Source organism: Sphaeramia orbicularis, chromosome 8, assembly GCF_902148855.1.
Source record: "Sphaeramia orbicularis chromosome 8, fSphaOr1.1, whole genome shotgun sequence".
In the NCBI taxonomy this organism is placed as follows: Eukaryota; Metazoa; Chordata; class Actinopteri; order Kurtiformes; family Apogonidae; genus Sphaeramia; species Sphaeramia orbicularis.
In genome coordinates this window covers 11,554,031-11,579,318 of record NC_043964.1, presented here as the reverse complement: position 1 = coordinate 11,579,318, position 25,288 = coordinate 11,554,031, and the positions used below count along the sequence as shown (strand labels likewise).

General features: G+C 31.6%; 1 protein-coding gene across 1 annotated transcript in view; it reads left to right on the top strand.

Moving 5' to 3' along the window:
• Positions 1 to 6,170: 6,170 nt before the first annotated feature.
• The window catches only part of rsad1 (radical S-adenosyl methionine domain containing 1), a 24,478-nt gene continuing 5,360 nt past the window's right edge, over positions 6,171 to 25,288 (top strand). Inside the window, exons 1-5 of the mRNA XM_030140090.1 lie at positions 6,171 to 6,544; positions 9,824 to 9,957; positions 10,045 to 10,249; positions 18,641 to 19,006; positions 23,338 to 23,401. Coding sequence (XP_029995950.1) covers positions 6,422 to 6,544; positions 9,824 to 9,957; positions 10,045 to 10,249; positions 18,641 to 19,006; positions 23,338 to 23,401 — 892 coding nt within the window. The 5' untranslated portion in view covers positions 6,171 to 6,421. The remainder of the gene's footprint in view (positions 6,545 to 9,823; positions 9,958 to 10,044; positions 10,250 to 18,640; positions 19,007 to 23,337; positions 23,402 to 25,288) is intronic.

Below are 25,288 nucleotides of genomic sequence, written 5' to 3'. Positions count from 1 at the left end.
ATTAAAAAAAATGTGTTTCAATTCACACACAGAAAAGTAAAAAGCATTGTACAAGAATCCCAACTGAAAAAAATAGCCCAAAAATTAAAAATATCCATAACTTTTTGTTTGTAGTGTATGTTACAATGTGAGAAAACATCAAATCAACAACATTTAATGTTTTTATTTCATAGTTTTCACACAATATATCAGCAAATATGTTTCTTTGCTTCAAAAATTAAACACATGGTGTCCAGCTTTGTAGACATTTTTGCAACTCCATGAAAAAATAGCTACATAAAAAAAAAAAATGTAATTGTATTGTTTTTATTAATGCCCAAAGAGGAATAAAGAAAAAAATCTTGATTAATGTTCTCATAATTCATGCATGAAAGTACGGTGGCCCAGAGGTGCAACAGCCCAAAAAATTATCCACTGTAAGAAAAAAAAAGAACAGAACAAAAAATTATCCACTATAAGAAAAAAGAGAACAGCCCAAAAATTATCCACTGTAAGAAAAAAAAGAACAGAGCAAAAAATTATCCACTGTAAGAAAAAAAAAGAACAGCCCAAAAAATTATCCACTGTAAGAAAAAAAGAGAGCTGCCCAAAAAATTATCCACTGTAAGAAAAAAAGAACAGTCCAAAAAATTATCCACTATAAGAAAAAAAGAGAACAGCCCAAAAAAATTATCCACTGTAACAAAAAAAGAGAACAGCCCAAAAAAAATTATCCACTGTAACAAAAAAAAAGAACAGCCCCAAAAATTATCCATTACAAGAAAAAAAACAAAAACATCCTCCACCTTTTCAATTAAGGCCACCACAAAAAATAAAAGCATAGGCTGAAAATTTTTAAGTCCTTCAGCTAATGTGGCTAATGCTAACAAAGTAACCCACCAAAAGTGGAGGGCGGTGCGCTAAAAGTAGTTATTTAAGAAGAATAATGGATAATTTTTTGGGCTGTTGTCTTTTTTTTTTTTCTTATAGTGGAAAAATTTTGGGCTCTTCTCTTTTTTTCCTTATAGTGGATTTTTTGGGGGCTGTTCTCTTTTTTTTTCTTATAGTGGATAAATTTTGGGCTGTTCTCTTTTTTTCTTACAGTGGATAATTTTTTGGACTGTTTTTTTTTTTCTTGTAGTGGATATTTTTTTGGACTGTTCTCTTTTTTTCTTACAGTGGATATTTTTTTGGGCTGTTTTTTTTTCTTATAGTGGATATTTTGGGGGGGCTGTTGCACCTCTGGGCCACCATATGAAAGGATTAACAACTTTTTTTTTTTTTTTTTTTTTTTTTTTTAAAGGAGTGTGTTGTTTGTACAGTCGAGCTCAAATCACTGCTAATAAAAAAACTGACAATTATCTGAAGATGATGACGTGTGTGTCTGCAAATCAAGAACATGATGAGGTTTAATCAGCTGTAACCTTGGTGGATCCAGGCTTTCATGAATAAATCAGAGTGAAGTTTCCTATTTAAAGCGACGCTCGGTGACGCCACAAGGTTATTTCAGTGTCATCCCACCAGACAGTGTTTTCATTGGGTGCAAGGAAATCCATTTCTCATTAAATGACATTGATCCCATGATGCACAAATTTACAGGCTGTTGTTGCTGTTGTTGCAATGACGAATATGTGTTAGTTTACTCAGTCACGTGTGTATGTATCTGAGGTCATGGTATCTATCAGCGCTTCTCATTATCGTTTGTTTATGTCCTGTCCTTGTATTTATTGTCAGATTGAAAATGCTATTGAATTGGCCTGAGTGATTCATGATAATTTGATTAATGCGATTCATTATTAGACCTACATGTTGACCTGGGAGTGTGTACACTGACAGCACTTTAATTATTCTGGTTTAGTTTGTTTTTTACTATTTATATAGGAATGTTCCAACATAAACCAGTTAAAAAACACTTATGAGAAGATGTTTTTCGCAAGATATAGGAATGAAGGTTATTAACTGTCACCATATGTTCACTGTTGTTTATGTATATATTTCTTTATTTTAGTTCTTCATTATTTATTTATTTATATTTTTCCAGCACAATTAAGAAATGCAAAGGTAAAAGAGTAAATGTGTATGTCTACTTGTATGTTGTGTTTATATTTATAATGTACGTATGTATGTGTATACAGATGTATGAGTGTGTGTGTATATATATAAAAATATATAAATATAGAAGAGTAATGTAAAAGGAAGAAGGAGATAAATTTACTGTATATTATCAATATTTTATGAAGAAGGGGCAGGATTAAATAAATTGCTCTTCTTCCTACCTCTTTTTGGGCATATAAATGGAACTATTGTGTAGTTTTTTCCTTCTAAGATTTTCTCAATTGCTGATTTTTGTATTATTATTTCTGTTTTACTTGTTCAAAAATCTGTTGAATTTCATTGCATGTTCAGAATAAATCACTAAATCATTAAATTATTATGTGCATCTTGTTTGTATTGCCTGTTTTTTACCCCCTTGGGTTCTGTTTGTTTATCATGTCCATTGTCAATCTCTGTATCATGAATACATTGCTTGAAATTATAAATGTTACACTTGTTAAATGAAAAGTTCTATAAATGTTGGAAAGTTCTATAAATCAAGTTTTTAAAAAAAGTCATTAAATTATATATAGATTCAAGATTCAAGACTCTTTTTTGTTATTCAACATTGGTGTGATGAATGAAATTATGATCCACAGGACTGATCGTGTAATTCAATGAACATTAAAAAAAAAAAAAAAAAACCCACACATTTAAAGTAGAAATAGAAAAACAGAGCAAAGTGCAGATAATAATAAATAAGTCAGCATGGAAGAGAAGGAATGACTGATAGGTTAACAGATTATTGCACATTGTATGTGATATTGCATATTATATTACAGTAATTGCCCTTTATATTGTGTAAGAAGATTGCACAGTTATGTTGTAAAGTAACTGTATTGCACATATAGTGATTTTATTTAATTCTAAATTATGTCTGTTTTTATTATTGAGTGAGATCTTATCTTATCTTATCTTATCTTATCTTATCTTATCTTATCTTATCTTATCTTATCTTATCTTATCTTATCACCAGGAGGTATTGTGATCACTTTGCTTTGTGTTTTTGTTTGCGTGTTTGTTTGTTTGTTTGTTTGTTTGTTTGTTTGTTTGTTAGCAACTTTATGGGAAAACTATTTGTTGAGCCACATTATGTAATAAATTCCCATTATGTAATAAAAGTTCAAAATGTAATAAGAATGTCACATCATCTTGCAATAAAGCCACATTATGCAATAAACTGACACATTTTGTAATAAACTACCTCAGCGCATTATGCAGTAAATTTTTTCACATTATGTAGTAAGTTATTACAATTTGAGAAATTTATTACAAAATGCACTTGATACATTTTTATTTTCATCTTTAAACTGTGTGGTTAAAGTTCTGATTACATTACCTGTAGCTCCCGTGACTAATTTCTTCTAAATTGCTCTGAAATTATATTAATTTGGATTGTTATTACATAATGAACCATTTTATTAGAATTTCTTTAAAAAAAAAAAAATGTCGAAATGCGTTGTTTATTACAAAATGCGTCAGCTTATTACATAATGCAGCTTTATTACAAGATGATGTGACATTCTTATTACATTTTGAGCTTTTATAACATTATGGGAGTTTATTACATAATGCGGCTCAACACTATTCCAACCATCTTTACCAAATTGTACCCACAGATAGGCCTAGACCCTGGGATGAACCCATTCAATTTTGGGCCAAATAGGCTAGAGTTCAAGGTCACAGCAAGGTCACAAAATCTCAAATTTTCCTATCTTTCATCATTGAGCAATTTTCGAAAATTCATAAAAAAAATTCAAAACGGCTCAGATTAGCCTCCAATTTGATCCACCTGTAGCTTAGAACAATATCTTGTATCTGGCACAAAATTGTCCACATCCACTGTGGAATGTGGACTCTGTGGACATTTACATTTAACGTTGAAAATCCCATTTACCACACATTTTTCATTATAACTCAACAAATATTGATTGGAATTTAATATAATTTGACATACACATGACTGGTACCAAGCTTCAACTTTTTCTGTTGTATGGAACAACCTGGAAACTGTTTAATTTACAAAGAAAATAGTCAATCCATACATGCACATTGTTCAGGGTGCTTGGCGGAGGTTTGCATTCTCTGAAAACTTATCTTATCTTATCTTATCTTATCTTATCTTATCTTATCTTATCTTATCTTATCTTATCTTATCTTATCTTATCTATATTTATGTGTATGTTTGCTGCTGACAACACTGTGAATTTCCCTATTGTGGGATCAATAAAGGAATATCTTATCTTATCTTATCTTATCTTATCTTATCTTATCTTATCTTATCTTATCTTATCTTATCTTATCTTATCTTATCTTATCTTATCTTATCTTACCTTATCTTATCTTAAGGCTTGAATAATAGGAAATGCTACACAGCTTATGGAACAAATGCGTATAATAGACTCTATAAAAAGTAAACTAAACATGTGTGGATCTGTCAAATCTTACAAGTTAATGTTCTTTTTTTTTCTTTTCTAACAGCCTCAAAACAGAAGAAATACTTGTTATTTTACGTCTCATATGATTTTCAAGTGACATGATTTACAAAAAATTAATGAAGCCCTAAAGAATGTAGCCAAAAATTAAGTCATATTTCTCTAATTCTAATTTATTTCAGTTCATAGAGCTCATATATATACACTAGCATTTCCATCATTAACAAAGCTAAACACGTCCTGGATTATAAGGCACTCTATATATTGTATTGTTGTCTGGTCCTGCCATACCTAACCAACTGCATAGAATTATGGGGCAATAACTATAAAACTACTCTACACCCTCTCTTCATATTACAAAAACGTGCAGTCAGAGTCTTACATAAAGTCGGCTATTTGGATCATACTCATTTATTATTCTTGCAGTCAAAACTATTAAAACTCAATGATTTGGTACATTTTTACACAGCTCAACTTCTATATAGAGCCAATAAAAATCAACTACCAGCCAACATACAAAAACTATTTCCCCATAGAGAGGGGGGCTATAACCTGAGGGGATGTGGGAATTTCAAAGTCCCAGCAGTCAGGACATTCAGGAAAAGTGTGTGTGTATCAGTGTGTGGGGTCAAATTTTCGAATGGGTTGGGGGTAGACCTCAAGCAATGTCCAAATATTCAAAAATTCCCCAAAAAAAAAAAAAAAGTACAAAGAAATGTTATTTTCACAATATCTGGCTCAAGGAAGGGTATGATAATTATTTGGATTGTCAGGTTGTTCTATTGTATGGTGTGTGTATATAAACATGGGGGTGCAGACGTGTGTGTACAGCGGTAGACAATAAACTGGTGTGTATGTATGTGTGTATGTGACTGTATGTGTGTATGTAGATGTGTATGTCGATAATCACAATCTTATGTTGTATATCAAGTGATTTAGCACTAACAGTCTGAGGACTGGAATTAGGGGGTAGGACTACTCCCTTTCAGGCACAACAGTTGTTCTTTTTTTTTTTTTTCCTATTATTTGATTTTTTGTGTATTGTTTATTATTATTATTTTTTTTCCCTATTGTTTGATTTTTTATTTGTGTATTGTTTATTATTATTATTGTTTTTTCTGTTGTTTGATTTTTTTTAGTTGTGTATTGTTTTATTATTATTATTATTTTTTTCTATTGTTTGATTTTTTTATTTGTGTATTGTTTCTGTTATTATTATTATTATTATTATTATTATTATTATTATTCTATTGTTTGAGTTTTTTATTTGTGTATTGTTTTTATTATTATTATTATTATTATTATTATTATTATTATTATTATTATTATTATTTTTCTATTGTTTGATTTTTTTATTTGTGTATTGTTTTTATTATTATTTTTTTTTATTAAAATTATTATTATTATTATTATTATTATTATTATTATTATTATTATTATTATTATTATTTCTATTTTTGTTTCATATGTTTTGTATTATGTCTGTGTCTGAAATAAACTAACCTAAAATAAACTAAACTAATAGACTTAACAGTGGTATGGGTAAAATGTCCAGTTTGGTGATGGCAGATAAAACAGCGCCTCCCTGTGGTTGAATATTATAAAACACAAAGAGGAAATCACGTGTGTTTCCTGTTTGTAGTGACGTCACAGGAGCGCGACTTGGACAACAGGGAAGTGATGACCTTACAGATCATTATGACTTTATTCTCATGTTAACGCCCATAAATAACATATTATTTTTATGATGGAAAAACTGGTGTGTATGTGTGATGCTGTGAGGACCCACGTGTTGAAACAGAAGAAACCCACGGACCCACTCAGACAGATTTAAGTGGAGTCAGATGAGATGGACACAACCTGAATGAGTCCACAGATGATCACACACACACACACACACACACACACTGGAGATGGGTGCACGCGCTACCTCCTCCTGCCTCCGACGCTTCTCCACACACCTCCACATCACTGAGGGGGGGTCTGCGTGGGTGGACTGTCCACGGATCACTGAGGAGGCGTCTCTCTACATCCACGTGAGAACTTAGGAAACAATTACATGCATGTGCACATGTCTGCAAATGAGATCTGCAGCATGTACGGTGTAATATAACACAATAAGAGTCATATCAGTCTTTGCATTTATATATCAAAAGAGATGTATTTAGATAGAATGGTCAGTTTATAGAAAAAGAGTATAGTTTCTCAGATTTGCTCAACACTACTTTTTTTTTTTTTTTTTTTAATTTATAACCATTTGCACTACATTCATATCAAACCATATTTGCACTCTCCTTTTAAACACATTTTAAACAGTTTTTTATTGAAATTTATATGACTGTTTGTTTTACGTTTATGTTTATGTGTATGTTTGCTGCTGACAACACTGTGAATTTCCCCATTGTGGGATCAATAAAGGAATATCTTATCTTATCTTATCTTATCTTATCTTATCTTATCTTACTTGGTATTTTGAGCTCCAGCTGCTGAGAATTAAACATTTAAAGTGACAAGTATTTTTAAAAACGACATTTTTATTGTTGTTATTATTATTATTATTATTATTATTAGTAGTAGTAGTAGTAGTAGTACTGTATATTGATATTCATACAAAATAATAATTGCCATATAGTGATCATAAGTAATTGGGGGTAGGAGTACATAAGTTTTTACTTCTTCCTACTCCTTTTTGAGCATGTATAACTTAATTTAATTTGTTTTATTTATATTATTATTATTATTATTATTATTATTATTATTATTATTATTATTATTATTATTAGTAATAGTAGTAGTATATTAATATTCATACAAAATGATAATTGCTGTATAGTGATCATAAGGAATTGGGAGTAGGAGTACATAAGTTTTGACTTCTTCCTACTCCTTTTAGAGGATGTATAATTTAATTTAATTTGTTTTACTATTATTATTATTATCATTATTATTATTAGTGGTAGTAGTAGTAGTAGTAGTAGTACTGTATATTGATATTCATACAAAATAATAATTGCCATATAGTGATCATAAGTAATTGGGGGTAGGAGTACATAAGTTTTTACTTCTTCTTACTCCTTTTCGAGCATGTATAATTTAATTTCATTTGTTTTACTATTATTATTATTATCATTATTATTATTAGTGGTAGTAGTAGTAGTAGTAGTAGTACTGTATATTGATATTCATACAAAATAATAATTGCCATATAGTGATCATAAGTAATTGGGGGTAGGAGTACATAAGTTTTTACTTCTTCCTACTCCTTTTCGAGCATGTATAATTTAATTTCATTTGTTTTACTATTATTATTATTATTATTATTATTATTATTATTATTTACTATAACTAGTATTATTTATTTACTCATTTTGTTATTTGTTTGCCTATTAATCATTTATGAACCAGTATTTATATTTTGTTGGTGGATTTTTGTTTTGATTTCACTGTTGACATGTTCGAAATAAAGATTTCATTCATTCATTCAAAAAGAAGTGAAATAAGACACACCATTTGAATCAAAATGAGCGAAATAAGTATTAAATCAACAAAATAAACAACATTAAGTACAAAGTAGTGAAATAAATGACCCAAGGTGAACCAAATATGGAACAAAATGAGCAAAATAATATAGAAAATTAACAAAAATGAACTAAATAATTCATTAAATCAACAAATGCCAGAAAAATTGAACAAATTAACCAATGCATTCAACAGAAATGATGATTACCTTGATCAAAAATGAGCAAAAACTAACTAAATTCTTGGTATAATTAATAAAATATCACTGTGATTAACAACATGGAAAAAAAAAAATGGAGCAAATACATAAGTACTAAATCAGGGGTGTCAACTCATTTTAGCTCAGGGTCTACATAAAACCCAAAATGATATACAATGGATCCGACCAATAAAATAACAGCCTATAAATAATGTCATCTTTTTATGTTTTAGAGTGAAAAATGTAAAATTACATTATGAAAATGTTTACGTCTTTAAAGTATCCTTTAAAAAATGTGGCTAACATGAATAATCATGTAAAAAATTTAAATTTCTTTAGAAAAATAATAATGGATTGGATTTATATAGCGCCTTTCTAGACACCCAAAGCGCTTTACATTATTGACCCATTATTCATTCGCGCTCACATTCTCCCTCTGGTGGTGGTAAACTACATCTGTAGCCACAGCCGCCCTGGGGCAGACTGACAAAAATAAGTGCAATTTTAACAATATTCTGTCTCAGCTTCTCATTTACACATGTACATTACAACTTACAGATCACAGTGGATCACAAATACACAAAACTTTTAGTAACAGGCAGAATATTGGTCAAAATGCACTTCCTTAATACAACAAAATGAATAAAATGATAAATAAAATGGCCAATAATAATAATAATAATAATAATAATAATAATAATAATAATAATAATAATAATAATAATAATAATAATAATAAAAAGATAAGGGATTAAATGAACACAAAATGAACAGTATAAATAACAGTGGACAAAAATGAAAAAAAAAAAGTGTTCTGATCAAAATCTGGTGGTAGATCAATGTCTCATTGTACTGTAATAATTTGTAAACAAGGACGTCTTTTCTTTTGCAGGTTTTTTAAATAATTAAACTAAAATCTGTGACACATTTTGATGTAAACCTGACTGTAATTTACTTAAACTTGTGCATGTTCTTCAAATACAGCCTTTTTCCCCTGGTTAAATCAAAGTTATAATAATAATAATAATAATAATAATAATAATAATAATAATAATAATAATAATAATAATAATAAAAATAATAATAATAATAATAATAATAATAATAATAATAATAATAATAATAATAAACATAAGGGATTAAATGAACACAAAATGAACAGCATAAATAACAGTGGACTTAAAATGAAAAAAACAAAAACGTGTTCTGATCAAAATCTGGTGGTGGATCAATGTCTCATTTTACTGTAATAATTTGTAAACAAGGAAGTCTTTTCTTTTGCAGGTTTTTTTTAAATAATTAAACTAAAATCTTTGACACATTTTGATGTAAACCTGACTGTAATTTACTTAAACTTGTGCATGTTCTTCAAATACAGCCTTTTTCCCCTGGTTAATAAGGGTATAATAATAATAATAATAATAATAATAATAATAATAATAATAATAATAATAATAATAATAATAATAAAATTGTTGGAAATTGTTTCAACATATGGGTCAACATGAGTGATATTTCAGTTCATTTCCTCTCGGGGTTTTTGTTCCTGGTCACCCTTTTGCACTGTTCCAGGTCTTCATGTTCTTCCTTTCCACAGTGGCCTTACTGTCTCAGACGATGCTCCTACTGCAACTTTAACAAATACATATCCAGAGCCGACAACAACCACGTCATGACCCAGTGCCTTCAGAAGGAGACGGAGACCCTGCTCTGTCTCAGTCAGGTGTCCCGGTACAGTGATTCATCATATTTCCCTCTTTAAATCATCATCATCATGTATCTTTGAACAGGTTTTTATTCTGAATTTCTCACCTGCAGCATCACCTCGGTGTTTTTCGGTGGTGGGACCCCCAGTTTGGCACCCCCGTCCACTATTGCTGCAGTGCTTGAAACTGTCTCCAGACATGTTTATTTACCTCCAAAGGCCGAGGTGACATTAGAAGTGAATCCAACTCCTGCGGGACGGTCCAAGTTAGAGGACTACTGCCGTGCTGGGGTGAACCGGTTCTCCGTTGGGGTCCAGGTGAGTTTGATCCATAATTTAACCCAGTGGTTCCCAACCTTTTTTGGCTCGTGACCCCATTTTAACATCGCAAATTTCTGGCGACCCCAGACATTCAAAACAGAGACTTTTTTTTTTTTTTTTGCTAAAATTAATTTGTTTTTGATCATGTAATAGTTTGCTATACAATGTTGCAAATAAACGTTAATTTTAGACGACATTTAGTCTATATAATGCAGTGTTTTCCAACCAAAGGGGTCGCGTGGAATTCAAATGGGGTCGCCTGAAATTTCTAGTAATTGATAAAAATAAAAACTTACTAATAAAAATATATGGTGAGTTGACAGAGACAATCCCAATCCATAAAAGACATGACAAACTGTGAAGCTGAAACTGAAGCACTGTGGTTCTGTTTATCTGTCAAATGTTCATTGTGGTTGGTTTCAAATGCTGCAGCTCTTTCATAATTCAGAGTTTGAGTTCTTGTTTGTTCAGTATTAATTGTCAGCCTTGTAAATCCAAGCTGGACTGACTGTACATATCCTGACCAAGAAAAATAAAATTCTTACTTTGTGCAGTAATCTACACCTGGTTTTACTGCCTTCGTCCATAATAATATACATTATATAGACTAAATGTGTCTAAAATTAACGTTTATTTGCAACATAGTATAGCAAACTATTACATGATCAAAAACAAATGAATTTTTGCAAAACAAACCAAGTCTCCGTTTTGAATATCTGGGGTCGCCAGAAATCTGTGATGTTAAAATGGAGTCACAAGCCAAAAAAGGTCGGGAACCACTGATATAATGTATATTATTATGGACGGAGGCAGAAAAGCCAAGTGTAGATTACTGCACAAAGTGAGAATTTTATTTTCCTTGGTCAGGATATGTACAGTCAGTCCAGCTTGGATTTACAAGACTGACAATTAATACTGAACAAACAAGAACTCAAACTATGAATTATGAAAGAGCTGCAGCATCTGAAACCGACCACAAGGAACATTTGAAAGTCACAAGATCGGGTCAATCAAGATATGCCCTTTCAGATATTATATCCTGCATTTTATTTGAACTTGATTTTTATTAGAAAAAGTGTGTCATGTTTTCATTATAATGAAATATATATTTATTTATTCATTCATTCCAATCTAAATGATTGGAAAGGAGCACGATGAAGAAAACTTATACCTGCCCCTTTCCTGAAACATCTGCTTACATCAGATAGGTTGCTGTTACAGCTATTACAGTAAACAATTTACATGATAGTCAGTGCAAATAAAACAAATCCAACATCCATAAGTAAAATTATTTCATTACATGCATAAAGCTTCTCTATTCTTTCCTTATACAGCCTCTTAAACTAAAAAAATATTTGTACAGCTCTTCTCTTCCATTGCCAAACAATTCCACATCCTGACACCCACAACAGAAATACACATTTACTTCAACATTAGTCTGAACCCTTTGTTGTTTAAAATCAAACCTCCTTCTATGTTCTTCATCCTGTGATACTAAAACAAATAATCTCTGCAAATTTGCAGCAAAAGTCCATTTCTCGCTCTGAACATAATCAACAATGTCCTTAATTCAACCAGCTCTTTAAACTTAAACAGTCCTGATTTAATAAACAATTCATTTGTATGTTCCCTGAAATTAACATTATACATGATTCTTATTGCTCTTTTCTGTAATAAATACAATGGCTTTGTGTTACTCATATATGTGTTGCCCCATACTTCAACACAATAACTCAAATATGGCAGAATAAGTGATTCTCATTGCTTTATAATCCAACACATATTTTGTTTTACTCAATACAGAAACATTTTAGACACATTTTTTTTACATAAGCAGTATGCAATATTGAATCATTAAAAGTATTTTTTATTTTATTTTTATCAATTACTCGAAATTTCAGACCGTTTCACCCCATTTGAATTCCAGGCCACTCCACGTGAGGTTGCGACCCCAAGGTTAAAAAACACTGATTTAACCCATGAATAATGATTCAGCACCATTTATTACACTGGTCTACATTTTTTTAGAAATTATCTGCTTCAGAGATGAACCCATAAAGACCCAAACATCCACCTGTGACCAAAACATCTACTGATCGAAACTGTTTAATACCTGTTGATCCATTAAATGTATCAATCCATGTCAGTAACTGGTATAAAATACAGTTTGTCATCTTTTCATGGTCATCAGATATGACCCATTTGGACGTTCAGAGGCTCCGTAGTTACTATGGAAACACCGTCATCTTCTACAATATTGATTCACCAGTAAAACCCATAGAAAATCAGTTTATCAGCCCGATATATTGGCTGGCAGATTTATCGATCTACCTCGAGTAAAATTTCACTACTCTTATTCTGGAAGCCTTTTCCTTGTAGACCAGTGTTGGGTATTATCCCCTGCAGTTTGGTAAGGTTTAGACAGAAAAAATTACTTAGATATGATAATGAAAAATACCCACAGGTATCGTTTTATAAATTCTGCATCAAACCCAGTTCTAGATTCTTCGTTTGTTAATGCAGGAGGTCATTCATGTGTTTGTTTTCTTCCCCCAGACCAGCCTTTGATGCATTTTGAAGTGAGTTGTTAATTTATTCAGAGATTTTTGTTATTTGTGCCAATGAAATGCTCAGTTGTATGACTCATCTTCCCTGATAGTTGTTTTTTTTTCCTTTTGTTTTAAACCGGACATCATCTGAGCTACTTGATGATGGGCATTGTGTTGTAAATAGTCCTTTAAGTGGTGCTGAAATATGGAATAAAAACAAAAGACGATCACACCATTGCTCATGACCTCATTCTATGCAAGGTGCTGATGCAGAAACCCTGAGATAGTCCCATTACAAAACCAGCATTTTCACATCATTTTTACAACGATTACTGCAGAGGTTTACAGTGTATTTAACCCATAAAGACCCAGTGCTACTTTTATGGTAGTTCCCAAATTAATTTTTCTCTCCAGTTAACCTTTCTTTAGTGGTTTATCACCATTTATTATAATATTATCCTCTATATTTGGATTCTTTCACTGTAAATCACGTATTTTCATATATTTAATTTAGGCGTTCATGAAAATTTGGAGTTAATTTAAAGGTTATTATATCAAAACAGATTTTTTTTCTCTATTTCTACTTTTCTCAGCTGATTTATCATCAATTTTTTCATAATATTATCCTGTGTATTTTGCATTTTTTGGTGTAAATCATGTATTTTCTTATATTTAGTTGACAGATCATGTAGATGTTCATGAAAACTCAGAGTAAATTCGAAGTTAATTATATCAAAACAGGGAAAAATGAAGAAAAATTGACTTTTTCAGCAAAGATATTGCTAATTGAATGTAAAAACAATTGTCTCCATCCACTGTCATTGATCAAACTACATGGGTTTTACTAGTGAATCAAGGTTGTAGAAGATGACCAATTAAATTATTCTATTTCTATTTTTATACATTTTAACCCATAAAGACCCAGTGCAACTTTTTTGGCAGTTCCCAAATTAATTTTTCTCTCTATTTATCCTTTCTTAAGTGATTTATCAGTACTTATTATAATATCATCCTCTATATTTGGATTATTTCACTGTAAATCATGTATTTTTGTATATTTAATTTAGGCATTCATGAAAATTTGGAGTTAATTTAAAGTTTATTATATCAAAACAGATTTTTTTTCTCTGTTTCTTCTTTTCTTAGCTGATTTATCACCAATTTTTTCATAATATTATCCTGTGTATTTTGCATTTTTGGTGTAAATCATGTATTTTCTTATATTTAGTTGACAGATCATGTAGATGTTCATGAAAACTCAGAGTAAATTTGAAGTTAATTATATCAAAACAGGGAAAAATGAAGAAAAAATGACTTTTTCAGCAAAGATATTGCTAATTGAATGTAAAAACAATTGTCTCCATCCACTGTCATTGATCAAACTACATGGGTTTTACTAGTGAATCAAGGTTGTAGAAGATGACCAATTAAATTATTCTGTTTCTATTTTTATACATTTTAACCCATAAAGACCCAGTGCAACTTTTATGGCAGTTCCCAAATTAATTTTTCTCTCTATTTAACCTTTCTTAAGTGATTTATCAGTACTTATTATAATATCATCCTCTATATTTGGATTATTTCACTGTAAATCATGTATTTTTGTATATTTAATTTAGGCATTCATGAAAATTTGGAGTTAATTTAAAGTTTATTATATCAAAACAGATTTTTTTTCTCTGTTTCTTCTTTTCTTAGCTGATTTATCACCAATTTTTTCATAATATTATCCTGTGTATTTTGCATTTTTTGGTGTAAATCATGTATTTTCTTATATTTAGTTGACAGATCATGTAGATGTTCATGAAAACTCAGAGTAAATTTGAAGTTAATTATATCAAAACAGGGAAAAATGAAGAAAAAATGACTTTTTCAGCAAAGATATTGCTAATTGAATGTAAAAACAATTGTCTCCATCCACTGTCATTGATCAAACTACATGGGTTTTACTAGTGAATCAAGGTTGTAGAAGATGACCAATTAAATTATTCTGTTTCTATTTTTATACATTTTAACCCATAAAGACCCAGTGCAACTTTTATGGCAGTTCCCAAATTAATTTTTCTCTCTATTTAACCTTTCTTAAGTGATTTATCACCATTTATCAAAATATCATCCTCCATATTTTGCATTTTTCACCGTAAATCGTGCATTTTTCTGTGTTTACTTTCCTATATCTGATGTAGATGTTCCTAAAAACCCAGAGTTAATGCAAGGGTTATTATATCAAAACAGAAAAACTGACGAAAAGGTGTGTTTTTCAGGAAAGATATCAACAACTAAACATAAAACACGCCTCTTCATCCACTGTCATTGATCAAACTCCATGGGTTTTACTGGTGAATCAATGTAGCACTGGAAAAAATCTAAATCTTACCAAGTGTATTTTTCTCATTTCTTGTCAAAATATCTCATCACACTAAAAATAATACTTAATCACCTGTGGAGTAACTTTTCAGTGAGATATAAGAACTTATTTTTAGACAACAGATCTTGAAAATCTTATTTCAAGAAATCTCACCAAGATAATTTTCACTTGTTCCTTTGGCAGATTTTTTTTGCTTAATTCAAGCAAAAAAAAAATTCTAATTTAAAAATTTCAAGATCTGTTGTCTAAAAATAAGTTCTTATATCTCACTGAAAAGTTACTCTTTAGGTGATTATGCCTTATTTTAAGTGTGATGAGATATTTTGACTAGAAATGAGAAAAATATACTTGTTTTTTTTTTTTTGTGTTTTTTTCCAGTGGGTAGAGCAGGGGTGTCAAACTCATTTTAGTTCAGGGGCCACATTCAGCCTAATCTGAACTAAAGTGGGCCAGACCAATAAAATAATATAAATAACAGGATAAGAACTGATAAATAATGTCAACTCCAATGTTTTCTCTATGTTTTTGAGTGAAAAAAAAAGTCAGATTCTGTAATGAAAATGTTTACATCTACGAACTGTACTTGAACATAACATGAACAAATATGAACAACTTGAAAATTCTTCAGAAAAATAAGTGCAATTTTAACAATATTATGCTTTAGTTGATCATTTATACATGTGCATCACAACTTACAGATCACAGTGGATTTACAAATACATGAAACATTTAATAACAGGCAGAATATTGTTAAAATTCTACATACTTCTCTTTCAGGTTCATATTTGTTCAGGTTATTCACATTTTTTGTAAAAGGCTGTAGTCTGTAAATGTAAAAATTTTTGTGTAATTTAACTTTTTTTACACTAAAACAAAGAGGAAAATTTGCGGTTTTCATCATTTATAGGTTATTATGATAGTATTTTACTGGTCTGATCCGCTTTAGATTGAATTGACCTGCAATGATTTTAACATACTTGATTGTTAATATCTTCAGTGTAATTTTTGCATTTCACAAATTCATACCACAGGCTGGATTGGAGCCTTTGGTGGGCCAGTTTTGGCCCCTGGGCTGCATGTTTAACACCTGTGACCTAAAGGGTAACTTTTCAGTAAGATAGAATAACTTATTTTTTGACAACAGATCTTGAAAATCTTATTTCAGGAAATCTTACCAAGATAATTTTCACTTGTTCCATTGGCAGATTTTTTTGCGTAATTCAAGCAAAAAAAAAATTCTAATTTAAAAATTTCAAGATCTCTTCTTATATCTCACTGAAAAGTTATTCTTTAGGTGATTATGTCTTATTTTAAGTGTGATGAGACCTTTTGACTAGAAATGAGAAAAATATACTTAGTAAGATTTTGATTTTTTTCCAGTGTGTAGAGGATGAAGGTGTTTCCATGGTAACTACAGAGCCTCTGAAAGTCCAAATGGGTTATATCTGATGACCATGAAAAGATGATATACTGTATTTTACTTTAATTATTTACATGTATTGATAGGATTAGTGGATCAACAGGTATTAAACAGTTTATATCAGTAGATGCTTTTGTTCACTGGTGCAGGTTTGGGCCTTTATGGGTTAAGGGAAGTTCTTTTGTACTGTAAGTAAGTAAGTAAGTAAAGCTTTATTTATATAGCACTTTTAAAACAACATGTTACAAAGTCCTTCACATTAAGGGGAGATAGATCAAATCAAATCAAATTTTAAGCCAATTTACAGAAACCCAACAGAATCCTCCAGGAGCAAACACTTATGACTGGTGACAGTGGTGAGGAAAAACTTCCCTTTAACAGCAGAAACCTCGAGCAGACCCAGACTCCTGAAGGATGGCCGTCTGCCTTGGCCAGTTGGGGTTAAAGAGAGAGAGTAAAGGAGGAGAAAAGAGAGAGCGATAGCGATAGAGAGAGACTGGGGGAGAGGGTGGAGAGGGGGGAGGTAGGGGGAGACACATGAACAAATAACTGAACTAGAACATGTATAGAACAGTATAATAAACACTATCGTAACTATATGGATAAGTGAGGGATGACGATAAAGGTGGAGAGAGGCAGGACCACAGCAGCAGATCCAGAGATGATCTTAGGAAAACCTGTGAAGATCCAGGGAAAAACCGGTGATGATCCTGGGAAAACCTGTGAGGTGATAAAGCACAGAGACTCCAGGGAAGAAGTCAAGTCAATAACATGAGTTCATTGGGGCGTAAATAGAAGAGATTTAATGAAATGCTTGTTTATACAGGGTGAGGAAGCGAAATTTACAGTATTTTGAGGCAGGGATTGAAAGACAGTGTATGACCAATTAGTTTATTGAAAGTCATGAGAATTTATTTGCCGCAAGAAAATGTACATAATAGAAAATGTTTTTATTCTATGTGTCCTCCTTCTTTCTCAATAACTGCCTTCACATGCTTCCTGAAACTTGTGCAAGTGTTCCTCAAATATTCGGGTGACAACTTCTCCCGTTCTTCTTTAATAGTATCTTTAAGAAAGTCGACATTGCTGTGTGATGTTCTATTGGTAGCATGTTCTAAAATGCCCCAAATAGCAGAATCCAGAGGGTTTAGATCTGGGCTAGAAGGCGGCCATAAACATGATTCCCCAAAGTTGCTAAAGTTGGATTTGTTGCTGTTGTCAACAAGTGTTTTGGTGTTCTTGTGTAAGATTTTAACTTCAAATCATATTTTACTGCATTTCTAACGGTCTTGTTGTCTACCTCAAGTTCAGTTGCCATTTTTCTCATGGATTTGGTTGGATCCTTTAGGATTTTGGATTTGAGAGCTTTAATAAAAGCTTTGGTACGTTTTTTGTTGCTTCCTCTACTTCCAGACTTTCTCGTAATAGTTTTGCTCATAGTCATTCTCTTCTTTCCATTATAAACAGTCTTTATGGACACTCCAACTATTTTTGAAATCTCCTTTGGTGTGACGAGTGCATTCAGCAAATCACACACTCTTTGACGTTTGCTTTCCTGATTACTCATATGGGCAAAAGTTTCTGAAAAGGTATGGATAATAGTGTTAGGTATGATTATGACATCAATATATGTTTGGTTTCAAAACAACTGACGTAGTGCCTGCTGAGAAAAAACAACTAAATGTTCCTTGTAAATTTTGCTTCCCCACCCTGTAAAAGTGAGCTTTTAAGAGTCGCTTGAAGGTGTCTGTAGAATCTGATGATCTGATGTGTTGGGAAACACTATTTCAGAGGGTTGGGGCCAGAATTGCAAAAGCACGGTTGCCTTTTGTTGAAAAGTTGCAGCGGGGGATGGATAGGAGGTTAATGTTTGATGAACGGAGTGGTCGTGACGGTGAGTAGGGAACTAGAAGGTCAGAAATGTAACTGGGGGCGAGGTTGTGCAGGGCTTTAAAAGTAATTAGGAGTATTTTGAAGTGGATGCAGAATTTTATTTACTGTCTTTTAAAGCAGATTATGTCAATTCATTCCTTCCCTTGTCTCTGATCCAGTCTTTGCAGGATGCCGACTTGAAGCTCCTGGGCAGAGATCACAGCTCCGTCGAGGCTTTACAAACTCTAGAAGAGGCTCAGAGGTTGTGTCCCGGTCAGGTGTCTGTGGACGTCATGTTTGGTCGTCCCAAGCAGGGTGTGGAATCCTGGGAGAAGGAGTTGTGTGAGGTGCTGAAGGTGTGCGATGACCACGTGTCTTTGTACCAGCTGACCCTGGAGCGAGGCACCCAGCTCTTTAAACAGGTGCATCGTGGGGAAGTGACGATGCCCGCAGATGACATAACAGCAGAGATGTATGAACGCGCAAGGGTGACGCTGCAACAACACGGCTTTGCGCAGTATGAAGTGTCAAACTTTGCAAGAAATGTAAGATAATCTACTGGTTTTGCAAAGAATTCTGTCCTCTTCATTTTATTTCTTTTAGTTTTAGTTTTATTTTATTGGTTTATTTAACCCTCCAGTATCCTGTCCAGCAAGGCCCTTACTAAGCACCAAGTGGGCCTTTTTGGCACACATGTGGAATAATGTGAAAAAATTTTTCATACAGTTTGTTTTGAATTCTTTTACACTTTTTTCTATTTCATCAACTTGAGCCGAAAATAAAAATACCAAATACTCAATAATTGTCACATTTTTTAACCCTTTAAATGCCGTGTTTGTAATGTAAACAAACCCTTTTTTTGGATGCAAAAAACACAAAAAATGTTTTTTTTTCAATATACTACATAAAAAGTAGATCACATATTATTTGATTTTTTTTCATCCTGGCATATGTCAATGGTTAACTCCAACATCAGTTAATTTGCATTGTTATTTTTGGCGCTAGGTCAAATGTTCAAAAATACTAGCATCTGTCACCAAGTGTGCGTAAAATGCAAACCTATAAATTAAACTATGAAATATTATATAGTGATTTTTTTTTCTTCTCTAATTTGATTTTATTTTTGTAAATCAAGGTCAGCCCTAATCATACATATCAAATAATCATTCATTTTACTTTTTTTTTAACCTTTTAAACGATCTCCTTTCATCATGATGTCACTACATTTTTTGATGCAAAAAACACAAAATATGTTGTTGTGTTTTTTTCAAAATACTTCATAAAAATTGGATCACATATTGTTTGATTTTTGCAGCCTGGCATATGTCAATGATTAACAGCAACATTAACAACGCTAATAAATTCATTTAGACCCTCACCTCTCAAATGAAGCCCAGATATCAGTAAAAGCAGGATTTATGCTTTAATGGCTTTCGGATCAAAAACAGTGGTTATAATAGAAGAAATAGTGCATTTTAGGCACACTTGGGAGACAGATGCTAGTCTTGTAATTTTCTTTTGTTTACAATGTGCAAATTTTAGTTGGTGGTCAGAATTTTAAAGATCATGCACAAATGAACAACTTTTAAATTCTAACCTTATTTAAATTGTGAAAAATAATATGAAGTTTTTTAACATGAAGTGCAAAGTGTGCCTAAAAAGCGCACCCGGCTACTGGAGGGTTAATAGGGACCATGCACATTTATGAACATTGCTGTATAAAAAATGCACCCATGTAAATATGCCAGAATTAGTAAAAATAACTACTTTTTATCTGCATTCATTCCAGAAATTTATTAAGATTCAAATGATCAAGATTCAAACAGTTTATTTGTTATGTGTACAGTAAAAAAACAGGTTTCTCTGGACAATAAAAGTCTGACTTTGCCGTTCACACTGAATGCAAAGAAGAGAATTTAACCCATAAAGACCCAAACATCCACCAGCAACCAAAACCATCTACTGATCTGAACTGTTTGATACCTGTTGATCCACTAATCCTATGAATACATGTAAATAATTGGTGTGAAATTCATTTTATCGTCTTTTCATGGTCATCAGATATGACCCATTTGGACGTTCAGAGGCTCCGTAGTTACTGTGGAAACACCGTCATCTTCTACAACATTGATTCACTAATAAAACCCATGGAGTTGGATCAATGACAGTGGATGGAGATGCTTGTTTTTATGCTCACTTATCGATATATTTGCTGAAAAAATCACTTTTTCTTCAGTTTTCCTGTTGAGCTGCATTATGTAATAAATTCCCATTATGTAATAAGAATCAAAATGTAATACGAATGTCACGTCATCTTGTAATAAAGCCGCATTATGCAATAAACTGACACATTTTGTAATAAACTACCTCAGCGCATTATGTAGTAAATTTTTTGGCATTATATAGTAAGTTATTACAATTTGAGGAATTTATTACAAAATGCACTTGACACATTTTTATTTTCGTCTTTAAACTGTGTGGTTAAAGTTCTGATTCCATTACCTGTAGCTCCTGTGACTAATTTCTTCTAAATTGCTCTGAAATTATATTAATTTGGATTGTTATTACATAATGAACTACGTTATTACATTTTTTTAAAAATAAAAATATGTCAAGTGCATTTTGTAATAAATTTCTCAAATTGTAATAACTTACTACATAATGCGAAAAAATTTACTATATAATGCAGTGATTTCGTTTATTACAAAACTCGTCAGCTTATTACATAATGCGGCTTTATTACAAGATGACGTGACATTCTTATTACATTTTGAACTTTTATTACATAATGGGAATTTATTACATAATGCGGCTCAACATTTCCCTTCTGTGATATAATAACCTTTGCATTAACTCTGGGTTTTCAGGAACATCTAAATCAAATATAGGAAATTAAATATGGGAAAATGCATGATTTACATTGAAAAATGCAAAATATAGAGGATAATATTATAATAAATGGTGATAAATCACATGAGAAAGGTTAAATAGAGAAAAAAATTCATTTGGGAACTGACACAAAACTAGCAGAGTGGGTCTTTATGGGTTAAAATGTATAAAAATAGATATGTAATAATTTAACTTGGAAATTAAAACAAACATAACAAAGTGGCATTTAAGAATGGCATGCAAAAGAGAATGAGCATAAAATATAAAAACAATATAAACAACTATTACTACGAGAAAATATATATTTACATAAATGTGCAATGTATGAGTAATTGTGCAAACTGGGATAAATAATATATGTGCAATTATTGAGTATAAGGTGCATAAACAATATCAGAGTTGAAAATGTAAACAAGTGTAAAAGCAAACTATACATACAAATAGAATCAGGTCATACAATATCTAATCATGATGCAGTGGTTACAGTTAGTATACAGTATATATAATGCTATTTTTATATCTAATTTGATGAAAACTGTCATTGTATAAAGAATACAACACAACTATGTAGCTGTTGGGACTTAAACACAACATGAATGAACAGCTGTGCACCAGGAAAACATTGCATTTAATTAAAAAATCTATTTCTTTTTTGAGAATTGATGTAGTATCACCAAACAGGCTGTTATATTCTAATACCATAGTCATATTTTTTACCCTACTTAACCCTCCGGTATCCGAGTGCACTTTTTAGGCACACTTTGCACTTCGTGTTAAAAAACTTCATATTATTTTTCACAATTTAAATAAGGTTAGAATTCAAAAGTTGTTCATTTGTGCATGATCTTTAAAATTCTGGCCACCAATTAAAATTTGCACATTGTAAACAAAAGAAAATTACAAGACTAGCATCTGTCTCCCAAGTGTGCCTAAAACTCACTATTTCCTCCATTACAACCACTGTTTTTGATCCGAAAGCCATTAAGGCATAAATCCTGCTTTTACTGATATCTGGGCTTCATTTGAGAGGGGAGGGTCTAAATTAATTCATTAACGTTGTTAATGTTGCTGTTAATCATTGACATATGCCAGGCTGCAAAAATCAAATAATATTTAATCCAATTTTTATCTAGTATTTTGAAAAAAAAAAACAACAGCATATTTTGTGTTTTTTGCATCAAAAAATGTAGTGACATCATGATGAAAAGAGATCGTTTAAAAGGTTAAAAAAAAATGTAAATTGAATGATTATTTGATATGTATGATTAAGGCTGACCTTGATTTACAAAAATAAAATCAAATTAGAGCAGAAAAATAAATCAATATATAATATTTAATAGTTTGATTTATAGGTGTGCATTTTACGCACACTTGGTGACAGATGCTAGTATTATTGTACATTTGACCTAGTGCCAAAAATAATAATACAAATTAACCAATGTTGGGGTTAATTGTTGACATATCAAATAAAATGTAATCCACTTTTTATGTAGTATATTGAAAAAAAATAATTTTTTGTGTTTTTTGCATCCAAAAAAATGGTTTGTTTACATTACAAACACAGCATTTAAAGGGTTAAAAAATGTGACAATTATTGAGTATTTGGTATTTTTATTTACGGCTCAAGTTGATGAAATAGAAAAAAGTGTAAAAGAATTAAAAACAAACTGTATGAAATTTTTTTTGACATTATTCCACAAGTGTGCCAAAATGGCACACCTGGTGCTTAGTAAGGGCCTTGCTGGATGGGAGACTGGAGGGTTAATATGATAAACCAATTCATGATTCATTTGTTTAAATCCAGGCTATGTGGTATACATTAGTGTTAGAAAAAATGTTTATTTACAGCTGAAGCAGACCCCAGAGCTTCAGCTAGCATAGAAACTGAACTGAAATAATGAATTATATTTTAAAGATGTAATGTTATATGAAAAATGTGTGCTCTGTTCCAGCTTTCACATTAATGTTATCATATTATTCTTTGTAGGATGCAGTGAGTCTTCACAATATGAGGTACTGGAGGGGGAGGCAGTACATTGGTGTTGGACCAGGTAATGGAACACCTTCATTAATAAATGATGGACTAGATGAGTTTTGTTTCATTTAAGTGTGGGATGTAACTAATGTTGTAGCACTTGAGATTGACTGAAAGTGTTCCTGAGATCTTCTGAAGACCACTTTTTGAAGGCCTTGAACTCATTTTGGTCTTGTCACTATCTTAGACAATGACCAGGATTCCCATGGGGTCTTAAAAAATCTTAAAAGTCTGGAATTTGCATATCTGTATTTAATACCTTAAAAAATCTTTAAAAGGCATTAACCCTTTCATGCATGAATTATGAGAATCTTAATGGGTCAAAACACAGTAATGAGCAAATTTTAATTGTTTGCCATTCCAACGTTTATTTCACTATAAAGTAGCTCCTTGTTTTGGATAATCCCTTATGGTCCAACTGAAGCAAAAATGAATTTAAAAGTAAAAATGTGAGTCAAATTGTCTCTAAAATGTCCCATCAGAGAGATTTTGAAAAACGTTTTTTGACCCTAATCAAGATATTTTTCCCGATTGTTTTTATTCCTCTTTAGACATAAAAAAACAATGCGATTGAAAAATTTTTTATGAACCTATTTTTCATGGAGTTGCAAAAATATCCGCTCAGCTGGACACCATGCATTTAATTTTTGAAGCAAAGAAACATGTATTTACTGATATACTGAATGAAAACTATGAAATTATTTTTTTAATGCCGCTAATCTGATGTTTTGTCACATTTTAACATACTCTAATATTACTTATTACACACTTTATGGAGATAATATGCAAAAAAAAAAAAAAAAAAAAAACCTACAGTCTAATAACAACAACAAGCAATTGATTTACACCCAAACATGTTAGTGCAGATCAGGTTTATCAAGAACAGCAAAGTTACAGTAATGGTATGAATTGCAGTGTATGGGATGATGCATACACTACCAGGCGAAAGTTTGGACTCACCTTCTTATTTAAATGACATGAGATGGACCACAGATGGCCAACAAGAGCTCAGCATCATTTGGAACTCCTTCCAGACTTTTGGAAAACATTTCAGGTGATTACCTCATGAAGCTCATCAAGAGAATGTCAAGAATGCACAAAGCAGTAATAAAGCAAAATGTGGCTATTTTGAAGAATCTAAAATATAAAATATGTTTGAGTTTTGTCACACCTTTTTAAACTACATAATTCCATATGTGTTCATTCATAGTTTTGATGCCTTCAGTGAGAATCTACAATGAAAATAGTCATAAAAATAAAGAAAAACCAGGTGAGTCCAAACTTTTGCCTGGTAGTGTAGGTGCCCACTGTGTTGGCTGATATGGAACTAAAACAATAAAATCCATGAATATACAAGAGAACAGCTTTGAATAGCTGTCTACTATAGTGACCACTGTGCATGAAAGGGTCAAATTAGATATGGTTGGTCTTCGGTTATGTTGCCATAAACTTGTTGGCTGTATCTGCCAAGGAGGTTATGTTTTCATCGGGGTTTGTCTGTTTGTCTGTCTGTTAGCAAGATAACTCAAAAAGTTATGGATGGATTTGGATGAAATTTTCAGGAAATGTTTATACTGGCACAAGGAACAAATGATTAAATTTTGGTGGTGGTCGGGGGTGGGGGAGGTAAGGTTAGTCAACTCTGTTCCATCTGGTCCAACCCAACAATTTATGTTGAATTTAGGTGGGTCATTCCATGGCAATTCAACCAGCGGTCCCCACATGACCCCCTCATAAAATTCTGAAAAAAATCACACTTGTTCACTTGCCAGATAAACGAATACATCCAAAATTTTAATGTCATATCTGTAATAGTTTAGGAGATACAGCCCTTTGAAAATTAATGTTTGTTTTTTGTTTTTTTTTTGGCAAATTTGCTTTTCGGCCAACTTTGAGGAGCTAT